Below are 19148 nucleotides of genomic sequence, written 5' to 3'. Positions count from 1 at the left end.
TAGGGCTGCAACTAACGATTATTTTGATAATCGATTAATCTGTCGATTATTTTTACGATTAATCGATTAATCGGTTTATGTACTTATATTTAGTTTTTTCCATTTTTTCCCCAAGTAAATTATTAATAAAGGGTCTTTATCATTCAGCATAGATTTTTAAGAGATTTTAACCATTTTGCATTGTTCATATCCTCATCAAAAAATATACCTGGAGTTGTTTTATGTTAGTAATCCTTTGTCGAACTCTTCTGCAATTCAAAACACTGACCCATACTCTAGCAAAATTCACAAGGAGATTTCAAATATTGTTTTCACCATGGCAGTCCTTAGAGCTCCTAAAGTAGTTTAACATCCCAAACAAAGCTTAAGGAATCTTTGAGAACATATGTTCACGAAGTATAAGGATTAAAACAGAATAAAAATTGCAGTGCATTGTATTTTATTATTTACTGGGAAAAAGCTTTATAGCTTATGCTGTGAAATTGTAAACAATCCTTCGAAAAAAAGTGCCAATGGCATGAAACCTGAATGGAACTCACAATTTAAAGTAAAATCCATCAGAAGGGTTGTCCAGAAAAAAAAAAAATGGGACACACACAAAAAACCTGCTGTGTGAAAAAGAGCAGTGAAAAGAAGTGCATTTACCTCTCTCATTCAGTCATAATTAGGCTGCAAGTCTGAATTATGAAACTGGTAAACGACAAACTGATCACATAACATTTTTGTAAAGCTTTAAATGTTAACTGTTTAAAAGCAATGTTATCAGCTTTTTGAGACTAAACATTTGCAAACAACCTTGTACTGGAGAATCTGCACAAATAAAATTCTTATGGGCCGTTCACATATCGCACCTAAAAACGCGTGGAAAACAGCTAGTCGCGCCGCTTTCTCCTTCTTTCCAAAGCGCTCGGGCAGAAGCGCCCCCTGAGGCGTCTGCTTTGCTAAAGCAACCATGACGTGCTCTCTCCATGACGTGCCCTCTCCATGAAGACCCGGAAATTTCAGCAAAGGATAAATGGATGCGGTGTGGACGCGTCTGGAAAAACGGGCGCATCGCACCGCGTGCGTGTTGCGAATGCCTCGCTTCCATTATGAGAGTGCATACTGCGCGCCTACATAGGAAATAACGAACTTGAGCACGCAAAAGACACGATATGTGAACGGCCCCTTAAACAGTTCAGTAGTGCAGAGTTTACAGGTTACTCTTCATTTTAAAGGCTCAAAGTAAAGTACTCCCACTTCCCGCTGAATGCTGCAGAGACGCTGTTCGGGAAGCACGTGACATAAAACGAGGCCAGCTATTGGCTATTCGCTACTTCACCTGCTGTACTGGCTGAGTAAAACCTCCGGTGGCTCATTACTGCCACACTTTGGTCACCGCAGATTTGAAATATGCACGAAATGAGCCGCTTATGGCAAATACAAATTTATTTAGCGACGAATCGATTTACTAAATTAGTTGACAACTATTTTAATAATCGATGTTTAATCGATTAAATCGATTCGTTGTTTCAGCTCTACTCATATCAGACAATTATTCTTGGCAAACGATATATTGGTCAGGCTCTAGTTACGTTATACAAGAAAATGGTGGTTGCAGAAAATGCTGGACTTACCCGTGTCCTGTCCTCAATGCTGGAGATGTGCAGTTGCATGTGGATGTTGAAACTATGTAGAAAGTTCCCACCAAACACAAGTGTGTCTACTGGAGTATACACTGCATGGATCCAACCTAATATAAAAATAAAAAAAATAAAGTAATAATTAAAAAAGGTTTTAATAAGGATCATTTGAAACAAGCCATTTAAGAAAGTTCAAACTTATTCAAAACTAAAACCATTGAAAACGCATGGTAATCTAAGCCATACTAAATAAATATGCACAATATAACAGTCAAGTATTTATGTATACAAATGTGCCTGCATGTGCTCACCTGATGGAATAATGAATGTGTAACCCTGCTTGAGCTCAATCCTCTGGCAATCAGTGGCCTTGTCACCAAGGAAGATGTCGCCTTGTTTCCCTGACAAGACCCAGTTCTCATAAAGCTCCAGGTTTTGTGGCGTGGGTGGGATTAACCAAAACACCTGTAGCAGACACATCCAAATCAGGCACACCTAAGCCAAAAACCCTTTCTGGGTGTTTTGACAGCAAACTAGTTATACTAAAGACACATGGCATTATCAGTGAGTTCATGTCTATGCTAAATACGAGTAAGCATGATTTTATTATGTATACTACTGCTCAAAGGACTGGTGTTCAAAGAATTTTAAGAAATTATCAACACATTGATCAAAGGTGTCAAATACTTCCAAGTCTTGGGTGCTGTAAATTCAGCCTTGCCATCAAGAAATGACATTCTAAACATACCCAAATAGAAAACAGTATTTTACATCGTAATATATTTCACAATATTACTGTATTTATTTTATAAAATAAACAGCCTTGGTAAGCTTAAGACACTCTAAACTTTTGAACAGTAGTGTATCTATACAGTGTTCTCTGACCTTGCAGCCCCACAGTATGTGGTACCACACAGATGTGCCTCCAAAGTCTATGTGGAAATCTGTGTAACAGCCCTGCACACTCATTAGGCAGTACCTGGAAACAGAACAGGCCAATATAAAATAGGAGAAAATTACAGTTTTGTTGAATAACAAGAATGAACAAAGAGGGCTGTGTGAGAAATGGGACATGAACATAAAGCAGCAGACTTACTTCCCGTTGAACAAATCCTTTGTTTTACAGCCTTCAAGATGTAAAATAAGACCAAGCTTTCATTAATGCAAACTATATTTAAGGATCTAATATATGCTCACTTCTGCACTTTGGGGTATTGCATCTCCGTGATAGTGTTTGTAGAATCTCTTTGTCTTTCTTTTAAGTGTCGTGGCCACATGTTGTCCACCCAGTCAATCATGTCCACCTGTAATGACATGGAAAAAAATTCAATCACAGAGTGATCTAAATAGAAGTATTTTTTTGGTGTGTTTTAAAGGGATAGTTTGATCAAAAATGAAAGTTCTGTCATTAATTACTCCCCTCATGTTGTTCCAAACCTGTAAGACCTACATTGACTGACACAGAAGTAATCTCGTAGCTTCATAAAATTGAAGTTGAACCATCGATTTCACATGGATTATTTGACAACCTTTCTGGGCCTTTATTGTATCAATTGTATTTCTGTCTATGCAGGGTCAGAAAGCTGTCAGATTTCATCAAAAATATCTTAAATCGTGTTCCGAATATGAATGAAGGTCTTAAAGGTCTTTAATTTCTGGGTGAACTATCCCTTTAAGCATTAAGGTACCTACCGTGGCAGGTCTTTTGACAAGGCTCTCTAGTTTAGTGTGGCTAAATTCAAGGCTGATAACATTATAAAGTTTCTCTCTCTGAGAGGGAGGAGTCTCATAGTAGCGTCTCCATTGCGCCATTGACATCTCCGTCCCCTTCTGAGTAGCCACATCCATCACGTCAATCATACGCCGACTTCCTGTAAACAGAAAGACGACATACTGAAGCACCACTGATGCTAGTCAACATGAAATTCATCATAATATCCGACAGCAAAAAACACTTACCTACAAACAACTTCACATCATTTACACTGAAGTCTGGATCTGGCATTCTAAAAAGGAAATATTTCAATATTAGATTAAATTTAAATGTTAAACTTTCTAAACATTCTGAAATGTGTAAAGAAAAAAAAATTATATATATATATATATATATATATATATAAAAAAGGACAATCTCTTACTTCATGCCAAGTCCATCAGGTCTCTCAAAAATGATGGGGTCCCGGAGTCCACATCTCTGAATGTACTCATATGTGAGGTCTAAAAAAAACAAGTAGTGTTAAAATGACACTCTACATTAAGATCATTGAGGAGTTCCATAATGAGCTGCATCTCTCTCACCTTTGCCCTCCATGCGTTTGATTCTGTCCGAGTTGAAGCGGCTGTTGTGAAGCTTCTCCTCCAGATCGAAAGTCCTCTTTCCATCGATTTCGTCGTCGGAAATGCCATCGTCTTGGTAACGCCGCCGTGTGCCAGACCGCTGTAGGATGAGAGGGTGAGAGAATGAGACCATGAAAAACAGATGCCAAAGCAAGACTATTTTTCTGCATACACTCCTCATCGTCTCCTTAATGCTGAACAAATGTTTGTATAACTACCACAGCTTCAACTTGTTGGGTTATTTGAACATACACCTACACTCTCACACATACAGTAAAAACTCCCCCATCATGATCACTAGCCCACACATACCAACTATTAATAAGACATCCAAATCCAGCTAATGTACAAGGATTCACTGTTAAGAGCCTTGGAGAAGAACTGCTCATAGGGTTCCAGCAGAAAACTACTAATGGTGATATTCTTTTTTCAGTTTAACATCAAAACACAGAGGAGTTGCTGGTAATGATGATGGTATGATAAGACAAATGTATATGAGAAATGTTATATTTTATATAATGACAAGAAGTGATACTTTCAAAAATGCCACTGCAGTATAGATGATTAATGATGACTTCTGCAACACATACAGTACTGTTCTGTTTCCTTTCTTTTTGAAGTGTGACGAGCTCTTGGTGCATGTTTTTTTGTTTTTGTCTTGTCGCGCCGGGACACACGGCATCACCGTATGGGGCGTAACATTTCCGTCACACGCTTGAGGAATTCAGCCAATCACAATGCACTGGATAGCTGGCCAATCAGAGCACACCTCACTTTTCAGAACGATGAGCTTTATTTAAAAAAAAATCTACGCATTTCAGAAAAGCAGGGCATAGAGGAGAAACAATAAATGTACATTAAATAATAACATTAAATAATAACGTGTTTTTTTTTTTTTAGCTTAAACTACATAAACTCATTGCATTAAAACAAATACACAAAATGATATTTTTAGCAACGTCATATGACCCCTTTAATAGCTAATAGTTAAGATGTAGTCCTATTGTGATTTTTTTCTAAAATACATATTTATCAGAGCTAAATGTTTGATCATGCACTGGAATTTTTTTTTTTTTACACAACCGTGTAATTGTTGCACAATAGCTTACACAGCACAAGCCTGATTTTGTGAGCTGCATGTGAGGGTCCCACTCTTGTTTGCAGTGAGTATGTAGGAGGGTCCCACTCTTGTTTGTAGTGAGTATGTAGTCCATGTATGGTACAGGAGCAGCACAGCCTGTACTTTTACACAGGAGTCTGCTACTGATCTGTGGCCGTTTACCACAAACAACATTTATCTTTTTTTTTAATTCAAACATTGTAACTTAAAATGCTTTTTCAACATTGTGATTCTTTTTTACACAATACAGTAATACAACTGTTCAATCGTTTAAAGCTAAAGCAAAACATTTAACCTACTTTTCTTACATAAATCTCAAACATTCTAAATTAAAACTTACCAAAGACAACCAAACAACAAAAACAACAAAGACAAAAGTCAGCTCTACTTTCTTTTCTTTTGCACCTAAATCTTTATTACAAGCAAAAGGGAAGTCGTGGCCTAATGGTTAGAGGGTTGGACTCCCAATCGAAGGGTTGTGGGTTCTAGTCTCGGGCCGGACGGAATTGTGGGTGGGGGGAGTGCATGTACAGTTCTCTCTCCATCTTCAATACCACGACTTAGGTGCCCTTGAGCAAGGCACCGAACCCCCAACTGCTCCCCGACAGCCGCAGCATAAATGGCTGCCCACTGCTCCGGATGTGTGCTCACAGTGTGTGTGTGTGTGTGTGTTCACTGCTCTGTGTGTGTGCATTTCGGATGGGTTAAATGCAGAGCACAAATTCTGAGTAGGGGTCACCATACTTGGCTGAATGTCACTTCACTTTCACCAAACAGTCGTGGCCTAGTGGTTAGAGTGTGTGACTCCTAACCCTAGGGTTGTGGGTTCGAAACTCAGGCTAGCAATACCACGACTTAAGTGCCCTTAAGCACCGAACCCCCAGCTGCTCCCCGGGTGCCGCAGCATAAATGGCTGCCCACTGCTCGGGGTGTGTGTTCACAGTGTGTGTGTGTGTGTGTTCACTGCTCTGTGTGTGTGCACTTTGAGTATGAATTTTGAGTATGGGTCACCATACTTGGCTGAATGTCACATCACTTTGGTCACTAAAAGGGCCATTTTCCTTTAAACCTAACGCTTTAAGCTGGGCTACAGTACATTTTCTTTTATGACTGCCATATTCACAAGTATTTTCCAAATGAAGTGCAAGTTTCTCATGTGTAAAATTACTGATAATAAGGCGAATAAAAGCAGCCTTTCAAATTAAATTTTTTACACCAACAATATACTTTAGGAGTAGCCTACTACTTGTGCTGTTGTGTAGGCCAGCTTCAAATCGCATATTTGGCACACTGCCTTTGTCTTGTCCTCACTCAATTTAAAGTGCTCCCACACAGCTGAGGTCTTCTTTGTCATCTTTGTCTTCTCTTCCAGATGAACTGGATCATGACGTTCACTCATGTGCAATTCATATTCAAGAGCAAATGGGAACAGTTTTGCGGGGGATGCCAGGTGTTCGAAAAAAAAGAAAGAAAAGAATATTTGAATCTCATTTTAAAATCCAATCCCAACACACCGAACGAATGTTCAAATATTCTGGTCCAGCCCAATTAACTGTATGGACAGAATTTCTGCTACCAAAAAAAAAAAATTAATTCATTCCTATGCTTACCAATCTTGTTTGCAATGTTAATGATTCTGAGATGCAGCTCACTGAGAGCAGGTCAGTAACACACACACACACACACACAACAAAAAGACCCTCCTCTGCTCGCCCTTGCCTCTGCCCCCAATGTCTCCATGGAGACGTGGAACAGCCAATCACATGCTTCCTTAAAGCACTGCTGTTTCACCCTCTCAATGACAGAGCCAAAAAAAAAAAGAAAAAAAAGAAATGAATTGGGTATGACTGTGCAGTATCATAGAGAATTTACAACAAACCCATTAAAAAGATAACTGATCAAACTGTGCACACCTCTATGAGCATGCACACAAAAACCTTCACATTACCAGACAATAGCCCAAACACACCAAACGAATATTGGTCTCATAACTCTTTATTCAACAACTTAGAATTGCACTAGTTTAAAATGTGTTTCAGGACCTGTGTTCTGTTCCAATACATTAACTGTGTTTTGCCCAGTTGTTTCTGAATGCAAGAACATGCCTTTGTGTGTGCGTCGATCTAAAGCGATTGCGGTCACAAACTCAGTCACCATGTACACCATGTTCCTATTCTTAACCAATCAGACAACAAAGAAGCACCCAAAACGCAACTGTAAACACAATATTAAAAAGAGATATTTTTGAAGATACATTTATTATGAACTTAATCAGCATTTACATAGCTAAGTATTTAGGGGCTTGTGCCCATCCCTAGCTAACAACGCTGCAGTTTTTTTTTTTTACCTCCTCTGGGCCTGTGCGCAATCCCTGCATCTGATACGGCATCATTGCATCTTTCCAACTCTTTCACAAAAGGTGAAAGAGTTGGAAATTTGACACCAATAATGTAGCACAGTATGCGAACACAGGAGGGGGATGAATTAGGATGGAGTATTTATAAAAAAAAAAAAAAAAAAAAAAAAAAAAAAAAAAAAAAGGACAATACAACTGATGGCAGAATGAAAACCTTCCATGCACTCGTTATTCCCTAGCATTTGACAACCATCTCTCTCAGGGAGGCCCTAGACTGCAGTGCGCTAAGAGGAAGCCCTTGTGGAGGGCAATAAGACACTACACACCTCGCACCTTCAGTGTCACATCTTCATCCCTCTGCTGGTTTTTCCTTTTCCTGCCTCTGCGTCTCATCAACAACATTCCCCCGTCGACAAGTGTAAGGATATCCTGCCCGTTCTCCATCCCTGCATTTCTTTCAAAATGAGAAAATCTGCCGACTGTTCTCCTCTGTCATCCTTTCGCCTCTGCAGTGCCCCCTCCCACACCCCGTTTCCGCATGTCTGATCACATGGTCTGCTAAACCAATCTAATCATTCAGCCCCAGCCTCTACAAAAACAGTCTGCACACAACAATCTATCCAATCTTCCTTACTTTCAATCACTGTCCTGTTCTTCAGAAGACAATTGTTACAATCCAACAAACATTATGATTTCAAACCACCCTAACATCACGGATGAAAAATTCTTATCTATAGACAGCAAAACAAATCTTTTTAGGGCTGCAAAAGGATTAATTGCAAATAAATCACATTCAAAATGAAGGTTTATATTTATACTATATGTGGAGGGCAATTACAAGTTAAACAAAATGCACATTCAGTATTCGGGAGTGCTTTAAGTATCGAAAGTCATAGTTATGGGGTTTTCTTTTTTCTCAGCATTATTGCCATTTGATTATTACTGATGAGATCATAGACCCTGGAAGCTATAACAGACTGCATTCACACTAATGCACAGATCCATTTCCACTTATCAGATGTTTTGTCCTGTTCTGAAAACTGATTGTGTTTACATCAATTTCGTATCATAAAAATCATAAAAGCAGCTGCGAGCTTCAGGACAAACAAACTGAAGGCACACATGAAAGTCTGTCAGTACATGAGTTTAGAAATGAAAGCATTTCTAAAAGACTAAGATAACAGCAAAAGGAAGCACTGTCAGGCAATGCACACGTGTCTCACAGCGCATATTCTGTGCAATGAAGCATGCGGGAAAAAACCAAGCTCGGATTTAAAAATATGGAAAGCGCATTTTTAAAGGTGCAGTGTGTAAATTTTAGTGCCATCTAGCGGTGCAGTCCCCCACTCACCCCTACCCTTAGAGAAGCTATGGTGGCAAACAAAGGTAAAGATGTTGTCAGTAAAGACAGCAGAGAGCAATGAGATTTATTTGCAAAGGTAATTATAGGCAAGTAATTATATTTACTTAATTATTCAATGAATCTGTTATTCAGAATATTAATGTAGAAGTAGTGACGCTGTGGGATTTAGTTAAGAAAAATACGCTTGAACTTTTCAGTTTCGATGCTATTTTATTGAGAAATCACAGAACAGTGTTGACTACATTTCCTCGCTGAATGATTCTGTCCACGCGTGATCTGCGCATGAGCTACTGTCTGTAGTCTATGTGTGTGTGCATTACAGTGCAGCAGCGCATTCGATTAGAACGGTGATTAACTTACCTGTACAATAAGCTGTTTAGAATGTGCATTCTCCCATTTAATTTTGAGCATCCAGTAATAATAATAAAAAATAAATAAAAATCACACATGACTTGTGGAGCTTTCGGAGTATACATTTATCATCTACTGTTAGGAAACGGAGCATAAATGTGCAAGTCCTTCAAATATTTATTATCCTGTTGAGCCCTCTATAGGACCAGCAACTAGTCAACATCAAGCTTAAAGCATCATAGCAGAGCATTGAAGTTGACTAGTCGATTAGTCTGTGCTACCTCTAGCAGATAGATAGAAATCGCTCAAAGGTAATAAAATAACGGTTCATTAAGTAAGGTATTTTCTGATGCAGAATAGGCCACAATCGCATCATGATGCAACGATTAATTTCGACACCCCTACTGTGTATATTTATTATGTATATATAAATACACATTAAAAATATATATATTTATTATTATACAAATAAATATTTTGCATAAAATCTTAAATGTTTCCTTAATTTGGAGGAGGAACATTCAGAAGTTGTTGTATGTTCAATGACACATACAACCTTCCTTTCTCTCAAAAGAACTGCACTTTTCCAGAGTGAGCAAAGGGGCTGGCAAAATCCCTCTGGACCCTTCACATCAAGCACACTCCCTCTTTGAACAGTTACAGTTCAACGACGCTACAGAGCTCTGAGAACCAGAATGAGCAGACACAGAAGCAGTTTCAGGAATCCATGTCTTGAACACTTGACAATAACTCTGGAACACACAACACTATTTATACACCTAGTTATTTATCCAACACACACACGCCTCATCTACACTTAGTCTACACATAATATACCTGCACATACAATTGTAAATTGGTATATTGTTATTCCTTTTTTACTTGCTCTATTTTTTATTTTATTTTATTTTTTATCTGTGTTTTTGTTCTGTTGCTGTCATTCTGATGCACTGCAGAAGCTTCGGTCATGAAAAAATTCCTTGTTTGTAAACATGCCTGGCAATAAAGCCAATTCGGATTCTAATATTCACATTTTTTGTAAACTGCATTTGACAGTCTTTACACGTTTGACTTGTAAACGCAGTCTGCACTTCCAACTACATCACGTGACTTTTTTGGTGGCAACCGTGGCCTAAAGGTTAGTGAGTTGGACTTGTAACCCAAGGTCGCAGGCTTGAGTCTCAGGATGTGTGACTGTCTGCGAGCCCTTCTGATGCCAAAAAAGTTGTAATGCAGACGCTGCATGGACGTGAACTGCCAAAGTATACTTTGGCCTTTATTCCTCATCTATTATCGTGTAGAGGCTTTGAAGCTGCATGGTAACTGTAATTTTGACCTTCAACCGTTTGGTAGCCGTTGAGTTCACTCTAAGGAGAATAATCCTGGAATGCTTTCCATCAAAAATCTTTAAAGGTGTCATATGATGCAATTTCAAATTTTCCTTACTCTTTGGAGTGTTACAAGCTGTTCGTGCATAGGGGAAATTCCCTAGTTACAAAGACAAAAGTCTCAAACCCAAACAGACATTAAATCATCAAAGTTAAGACTTGAATACGCCCTCCAAAAATGCATCACCACCGCCATGTGTGACAGTGTGTTTAGTTGTGAAAGTGAAGCTACTTTGTTTGGCTATCCAAAAGAGGACACAACAACAAAAACAAAAAAAGTAAATCAGTGGTTAAGTTGTATTTACAATGTTCCAGAACATTTAAATCCAAATATTCAGATGTGTGCAGCGCATTTTATGGAGGACTGTTTCCTTAACCTGGAAAAGTAGCCTACAATGCCATCTACACACAAAGGCTGTATCTATAAAGTGGGGCAGTTCCAACTTTGCAAGAACAGTCTGGCGCTTCTGACTCACAGCCTGCAAGAACATTATTTTTTTTTAATAGGCTAATTAATAGGGATGCACGATCATGATTTTTCATGGCCAATTCTGATAGATTTTTATTACAAGCAAACTGGCCGATTCCAATACCGATTACTTTTCTCTTTTTTATCTTTACGCAACAATCAAGAAAGAAGGAAAGTGTACATAAACAAGATGTTTATTTTGTATTCAATAGGTCAAACTGGCTTTTGGCTATTAAAAACAACAGTCACCATCTGAAATTAACAGCAGTAACTGCACAGTAAGTAACCTACATTCAACACAAACATAGATGGTACAGACATCAGCATTTAGCTTTTTTTTTTAATTGGGTTGAAAATACATAGAACTGGCCTTAAATTAAAAGATTAACTGTAATCATGTGAAATTAAAAGGCAACAACTTCATAGTTCTACAGTCCAAACAACACAATCAACACACATTCAATAAGAGGTTTCTTAATCAGCATTCAGTATTTGTTTAAGTTTTTAAATTTGGTTTTAAATTTAAAAAAGGGTCTAAAAGTATGTTATATAAATACATTATTCCAAAATTTTAAAATCAAATAATGTTGGTGTGAATAAAACAAAGATGCAAAGTGTTTAATTCATGCAATTAAAAAAAATTGGGTAATGATTCACATCTATATTTTTTTACTTGAGCCAATGAAAAATAAATAACCAAGTAAAAAAAAATATATAGATGTGAATCATTACCCTAAATTTTTTTAATTGGATGAATGAAACTTTTTTCAGTGTGCTACAGCAGGTGATTTTTAAATCAAATTAAGTCAATGTAATTTTAAGGTAAGATAAAAAAAATCATCCTAATGCAGAACTGACATTTACTTGCTTTTCAAACGTGTATGCAAGTTCTAAAAAAAAAAAAAAAAAATTCTGTTTTGTTTAGTCCGTTTCGTTTCTCATCCAACATGTGAGAAGTTGAGCTGAACATCTCTTCACTGTCTACGTGTGTGCAGGGCGTGGAGAGGTAAGCTCAAGCAGCTTCAGTGAGCGCAGGAAAGGGGCTCTCTTATTTGTGGGCTAGTACAACAACGGCTGTTTGCTCCCTGCTATCTGTGCCTCAGACGTGTATCTCTGCACTCCCAGTGCTGAACGGCTGCCCATGTCCTGTGCACAGATTTCGAAATACTTCCACACAATTGACATAGCGAATGATAACAATGTAGTCTGTGCACATGGGCGCACTTCCGGAAAAACCAGCCGATTGGCGATCGTGTATTTAAAGCCAAAACCATCCGGTTCCGATTTATGGCCGGTCAACCGGTGCATCCCTACTATTTAAAGAATTTGCCACTGACGATTCAAACTAGAGTTTTGAGCAGTGTAGAGTAGCACTTTTGTTTGTAATTTCTCCAATGACAAATGCAGACATGGTTTTATGTTTACGCGGCGCGATACAAAAAAAAAAAAAAAAAAAAAAACACACACACAGTACAAGTCATTATAATCAGTAATTATGTCTCGACTGGATGCAACAAATGCCTAGTTTCTAATGGATTTTATTGGTATTGTCTCGTCGTGCCGGCAGCGGCCAGGACACAGCATCACAGTATGGCAAGGGGCATAACATTTTCGTCACACGCATTCTTGCTTTTCAGAATGATGAGCTTTGTAAAAATTTACGCATTTCGTAAAGATGGGGCAAAAAGGAGCAACAATAATGGATATTATGTGGAAAATAATGTGTTTTTGGAGACTTAATCCACATAAACGCATTGCATTACACCAAATACACAATTTTCTTTTTAGAAACGTCATATGAACCATTTAATTTATTTTCGACTGAAGAATGTAAACATATTGGATGACATGGGGGTGAGTAAATTATCAGGAAATTTTCATTCGGAAGTGAACTAATTCTTAAATGTGTGTGTATTTATATATAGGCTCCATAATAAATATACACAATACATACACATATAGTATGTAATCCCTTCAAAATAATAGGTTAATCACAATAGTTTTGCATCCCTCGATCTTCTAACTACCTGCTACTAATTCTCTAAAAGCAACTTTAAACATCAGAGCCACTCTTAAAACAATCACACATGAATTATTTTACTGCATGCACAAGTAAACTTGTCAGCAATTAATATTCAGCATTTTTTTTTTTACACATCAAGTTGTCAATTAATAATGTTTTTTTGGGATTTAAGAGTGAAAAAAAAATGCAAGTGTTTTAAAATGCAACTTGACAAGACTCATATGTAATTATAGTATTATTTAAGCACATGTATAAATATTACATTTGACTAAATATGAATTTAACATTATGATTAGAGCCCGACCGATATATCGGCCGGCCGATATTATCGGCCGATATGAGCTAATTGCATTTAAATCGGCATCGGCGTTTATAACGGCCGATGAAACATGAGAAACAGTCTCATATTCTTCACTCATGTTATGAGTGTTGCATAGTTTGCCCACCAGAGGGCGGTCTGCAGCTCCAGAGTTGCAACAGCGCCAGAAATCCACAAAGAAGAAAGCGATCAGCCAAGCCACCCAGGTGAGTCTGTCGTTCGTCATGTGAAATGATTGTAGATTTAGTTCATACACTGTATATAAAAACGGTGTGGTAGTTCTAGTTAACGGTCCTATCATTATCACTTCTAAATATTCTGTAACATCACTTACAGCCGCTAATGCATTGCTATATTAGATTAGCCACAAAGCTAATACCATGTTTATCAGTGGAAGAGCGCGAACGTTAATAAGAGGTCGAACTATAAAGTTAGCGTTTAGTGCTTATTCTATTGCGGTGTGTTTCCCACATAATGACCGCGTAATGGGCCTTTCACACAGGACGCGGTATGCACAGCGCTTGGCCGCTGGGTTTAGCGTTGCCCTTCAGATACAACGCGATTTGCCCTGCTCTGCGCTATGCCGTAGGCGGAGTTTTAAAAACTTTTAGCGGGAGCTCTTTCATAGTCTGTTGTTCCTCTTTTCGGTCAGCAGCAAACATGTATCTGTCCCGTTGTAAGAAGCGAGCGATAGCGCTAGTCCTGCTGACGAGAATTAAGAGAGAAGCAAGGAAGAAGAGGCTACCCTCAGGCCCAGGGAACAATTTGGTGAATTCAGGCTGGTTACGTTACTCTAACGCTAATATAGCTTCCTTTTTAGCAGGCCCCTTAAATGCTTGCTATTAACTTGTTTGAAGGTGGTTCTTCTCAAAATTGACAGCGGTGTGTTCATGGCACTAACGTTAACCATTTTGATTCAGACTGCACGAAGAGAAGAGGAGAAGATATACGGGTCCGTTGTGAATGTGTCTGTGAGAGCAAATACAGTGTAGTTACAGTAACTACAGTAGGTGCGTCAGAAATGATTAAATCAGAGGGGACATGTAAATAAATGTGAGCTGAACAAGCGCTTTTTTCTTTTCTTTTTTTTTCTTACATATTGTTTCAAAGCAGCTTTACAGACATAACAGGAAAATGTTGAAATAATATTGTTAAATATAAGGAGGTTAATACCTATTGCTTGACAAATAAAAAAATATATATATATTTCTCATTTTTGCCTATGTAGGAGATCCCTGTTTATTATTATTATAATTCTAATGATGACATGAGTAATGATACATGGTGATATTATTAATACACATGCTTATTCTTTCTATGTCTCTCTTTCTGCCCTACAGATGGCTGAAAAAGGTGAATGATGTAGCAGCAAAAGTGTGGGACTACTTCTGCAAATACTTTAACTTTAACTTTAGTATTATAATTTATTTACAGTACACACACAGACTGTTAAAATCAGCTTCAACTGGAAGAAAGTAAAAGTGTTAAATGTTTAAAATCAGACTGTTTTTTGATCGTTAAAAAATATATACTTTTGATGTGCAATTGTTTAGTGATTGAGACCGTAATCTAAGGCTTTTTTTACATAAATCCCTTCTGGAAAATGGTTTATACAGCCCACATACATAGAACAGGCAGATATTTTGCCATTGAATGTTATGTAAGTGCAGCTTATAGGAAATGGGTCTAATATCCAGTTTATTTTCAAAATCAAAATATCGGCTTATAAATCGGCTCTTTTCGAGTTAATATCGGCATCGGCCCCCAAAAATCCATATCGGTCGGGCTCTAATTATGATATTGGTGGCTTTTTGACAGTCTCATATGTGAGGTAAATGCTGTTGATTGCGCTTTCCACTGGGTTAAAGGGGGGGTGAAATGCTATTTCATGCATACTGAGTTTTTTGACACTGTTAAAGAGTTGGATTCCCATGCTAAACATGGACAAAGTTTAAAAAATTAAGTTGTACGTTTGAAGGAGTATTTCTTTTCCAAAAATACTCCTTCCGGTTTGTCACAAGTTTCGGAAAGTTTTTTTTGAGTATGGCTCTGTGTGACGTTAGATGGAGCGGAATTTCCTTATATGGGTGCTAAGGGCGCGTCTGCCGGAAGAGCGCGCGCTCCCGTATAGCAGAGCAATGAGAGCACAACAGACTTCACTGATCAGAGCGAGAGCGTCGCGAAATGTCACAAAAGGAGTGTTTTTGGTTGCCAGGGCAAGACAACCCTGCAAAGATTACCAAAGAAAAAACAGCATTAAGGGACCAGTGGATGGAGTTTATTTTTACAGAGCATCAACGGAGTTGTGCAAGTGTTTGTGTTTGTTCCCTGCATTTCGAAGATGCTTGTTTTACAAACAAGGCCCAGTTTGACGACGGATTTGCGTATCATTTATTTCTTAAGGATGATGCAATCCCAACGAAAAAGGGTCACGATCGTGTGTTGGAACCGCAGGCGGGGAGTAAAACTGCTTAAAATATCTCTGCCTCCTTGTTAGTGCGTCCGCCTCCCATCGGAGACCCGGGTTCGAGCCCCGCTCGGAGCGAGTCGTTGCTGCTGCTGCTCTCGTTCAGTTTCAGCCTCGGGATCTGATTCTGGATCATAAATAAACAGCTGAATCTGACTGTTAGCCATGGTTTATTTTGGATGATGGTTTTTTCCTCAAGGTAATGTCAGAACCGTTAAATATGTTTTTCAACGGCTCTGGGTAATGTCACAGCTTCCAAACGCTCTCAACGCAAAAGCCTACTGGCGCTCGTGATTCTTTAGCTCCGCCCACACATCACACCTCCAGTCGGCCGTGTTTTTCCAGGAAAAATCGGTACAGACTATCTTTCTCTTATGAATATAATAAAACTAAAGACTTTTTGGAGTTATGAAGGATGCAGTACTACTCTATAGGTACTCAAGATTAACAGGATATTGAGTGAAAACGAGCATTTCACCCCCCCTTTAATGTTGAGGTTAATACAAAAATATATGGATGTTCATAGAGCAAACCTAACAGTTTAGATCAAGAAAATACGACCATTTTAAAAATCACAGAAAAAAAAACAAAACATTAAACCATTTTTAAAAAATCATTTGGTGGTTTGGCTGATAGATGGTTGCAAGACAAAGTTATTCGCGTCAACCAGTTTCTCTCTCTCTCACCACCGTTTATTGCAAGAACGCTTAGTGGAATTATGTGACAATGGAGATGTTTCTTGACCATAAAATTGTCACGGCAGGTGGTTTCTGGCACTTGCTGGTCACGTGGTTCTTCTGCGAGTCAGCCAAATAAAAATATATATAATTGAATATTTAGCTTTACTGTAGCCAGCCTCTCAACGAGAGTGCCAGACTTGCCATAGTTTTTAAGAAACCTTTAACTGACATAGACATCTGTTGAAAATATTAAACCTGAGCGCAAACCGATACAGAATAAATAAAACGTTAAAGTAATTTTAGTGACGCCTTGCAGATTATTTTTCCCACTCAAATGACAGCGTAGTGAACACTGCCAACATTTCAACAGCTAAAGCTAAATATAATGTAAAAATGCAATATATAGTACACTGCATTTATTTTTTCTCAAGTGTCCACTGTGCTGCACTTACCAGTCTCTTGCTGTAACGCGGCTTGAGATCGTCCATTGTCAGGATGAAGAGTCGCGCGCAGCCCGCCTGTGCAAGCGGCGAGCCAAGAAACGCGCTTCTGTCAGTTTATCGCGTTAGAAACAACCGCCCCAACTGTGTTGGTCTCTTTATAACGGTGTCCGTTTAATCAAAGTAACGCTACGTTACATGAAAACTTGCTGCATATTAAAAAAGATCACCGTTTTCAAATAGTTACGAACTCGTCAGCAGGTTCGTTCGCACATAAGCGTGTTTAACGATTTCAACGTGCTTTTAAATACTACAAAACTATTGTATAATAATCTCACACTAACATGAAAAAAACAGCAGGTTATTAAACCCACAATGAAAGCTATGTTGTCGAGCTAAGCGCTGCTGAGGATAACGTTCGTGAACGAGCACCAGCTAACTAGACCAGAAACACGGTCGTCGTAAAAATATTAAAAATTACAAAGCTATATGGGATATTACTGATACATACGGCTTATATGTACAACGTCTAATATTTCAGTCAACCATACAGAGTGAGGCGAGAAATTAGCGTATATTTATCGAGTAACATACGCTAATCCTGATTCAAGTTTCAAATAAAACCATATTTCCACAAGACTTAAACTCGGGTTCACAGTGGGGAAAATCCAACGGTTAAAACAGTCCTCGTGTATTTTTACCATTAAAATGTGCACTCCGACTAGACTCGTATAGTAACTTTACTATTCTAAGTGAACGTAAGCATTATTTAGAGAGCTCCACTGTGTGAATTCACGACAAAGTTAATGTAGTAGATCATTCGCCGCCATTTTCAGATCGTCATAAAAACGCCACGAAACAAGCCCCGCCCATTACTGGTTCAGCATCCAATCACAGACACATGCGACGGCATCGCCTTTGCTCTAATTGGTTAGTGTCGCTGTCACTTTGCTGGGAGGCAGTACTAAGTGACAAATAATAGTATACGTGACCAGAGGAGACACGCTCTCATTGGCTGGAGACGCATGCCGATCAATACAACTACACAAAGATTGGTTTTTATGTGCTAAAAATGTCGCGTTGCCAACCAATCAAACATGAAATAGTACCACATTCACTCAGTTTAAGCTAAAATTCAGCAACAAAATTGCTTTAATCTTTATGAGCAATATTATTAAAATATATATTTGAAATACCTTCGATCTTCCGTGGCTTGACGTCCCATCGCCTGCCGACGTCCACTCCATGACTGCATATAAAGTTCTCGCTTTGGTCGTCTGCTCAAAGAAATCTACATTTCTTTCGAATTAGCGCATTGACAAAGAACGAAGTTCACACAAGGTCTTCATTAAATCCTCGACATTTCTTTGGCTCCAGTAAACTGTCTGGAAGAAGTGTACACTTCGAATTGTCGGTAAACCAACACAGGTAACTCCGCATGGTAAAACTTTTCATTTAACCCTGTCGAAGTGATAAGGAAGTAGTTGCTGATTGGTCAGCCTTCAGTTTAACGTGCAGCCACTCATTGGACCAAACAGCTGTCGATGAAAAGTGCACCGTCAAAACCAAACGCAGAAGAGGTTCTCTCATAAATAAAAATAACAATGATTTACTGTTTTTAAGCCTGGACGAAAGAACGAATGACACAGATTTTATACAACCCTGGTCTTTTAATCACAACTTCTCAGTCTAGACAACTCAATTCAGACTAATGTAGAATTACTTTATAGTGTCTACAAATATAGCCTACAGTTCCAATATTATCACTTACATAAAAGAAAAATAGCACCTCAACCTAAGAAATAAGAACTAAGTGCTACTCATCTAAACTAAATAAGCAAATAGTCAGTAAAGACAGAACCACGTTTACCCTAATTGAATTTTAAAAGAATTTTGACTAATCCTAAAATAAAAGATAAAACAACGTAAATGTTAAAGAATTAATCTGTTTTTTTTTCAAACTATTTAACACTGCTAATGTAAATTGTTTCAATTGTCAGTTACAAAAAATGAGGCCTCAAGAAACAAAACTTAGCCTCTTATGTATTTTTAATAATCACATATGGGCTATATCATAAGTTCACAAAAACAATTAAATAAATAAAAGCAATATTTCATACCACAACCCTAAAATAAACAGACAATGCCTCTAACAATACAAGGCCAGTTAATAAGATAGAAAGAACATAAAAGACAAAAAACAAGATGGGAAA

The 19148-nt window shown here is 38.1% G+C and overlaps 1 protein-coding gene across 1 annotated transcript; it reads right to left on the bottom strand.

Moving 5' to 3' along the window:
* Window positions 1-1574: 1574 nt before the first annotated feature.
* LOC113078599 (lysine-specific demethylase 2A-like) lies at window positions 1575-17790 on the bottom strand (the record flags this gene model as incomplete). The annotated part of the gene is made up of 9 exons (XM_026250920.1): window positions 16948-17790; window positions 3921-4059; window positions 3761-3839; window positions 3582-3628; window positions 3315-3493; window positions 2820-2926; window positions 2508-2601; window positions 1934-2087; window positions 1575-1732 (listed from the first exon to the last, which is right to left on the bottom strand). Coding segments are annotated over exons 1-9 (993 nt in total), but the record flags the coding sequence as incomplete, so codon positions are not given.
* Window positions 17791-19148: the final 1358 nt, after the last annotated feature.

The sequence above is a fragment of the Carassius auratus genome, unplaced genomic scaffold (assembly GCF_003368295.1).
Source record: "Carassius auratus strain Wakin unplaced genomic scaffold, ASM336829v1 scaf_tig00026096, whole genome shotgun sequence".
Taxonomy (NCBI): Eukaryota; Metazoa; Chordata; class Actinopteri; order Cypriniformes; family Cyprinidae; genus Carassius; species Carassius auratus.
The sequence above is the reverse complement of the archived record's forward strand: the minus strand, read 5'-3'. Positions and strand labels throughout refer to the sequence as shown.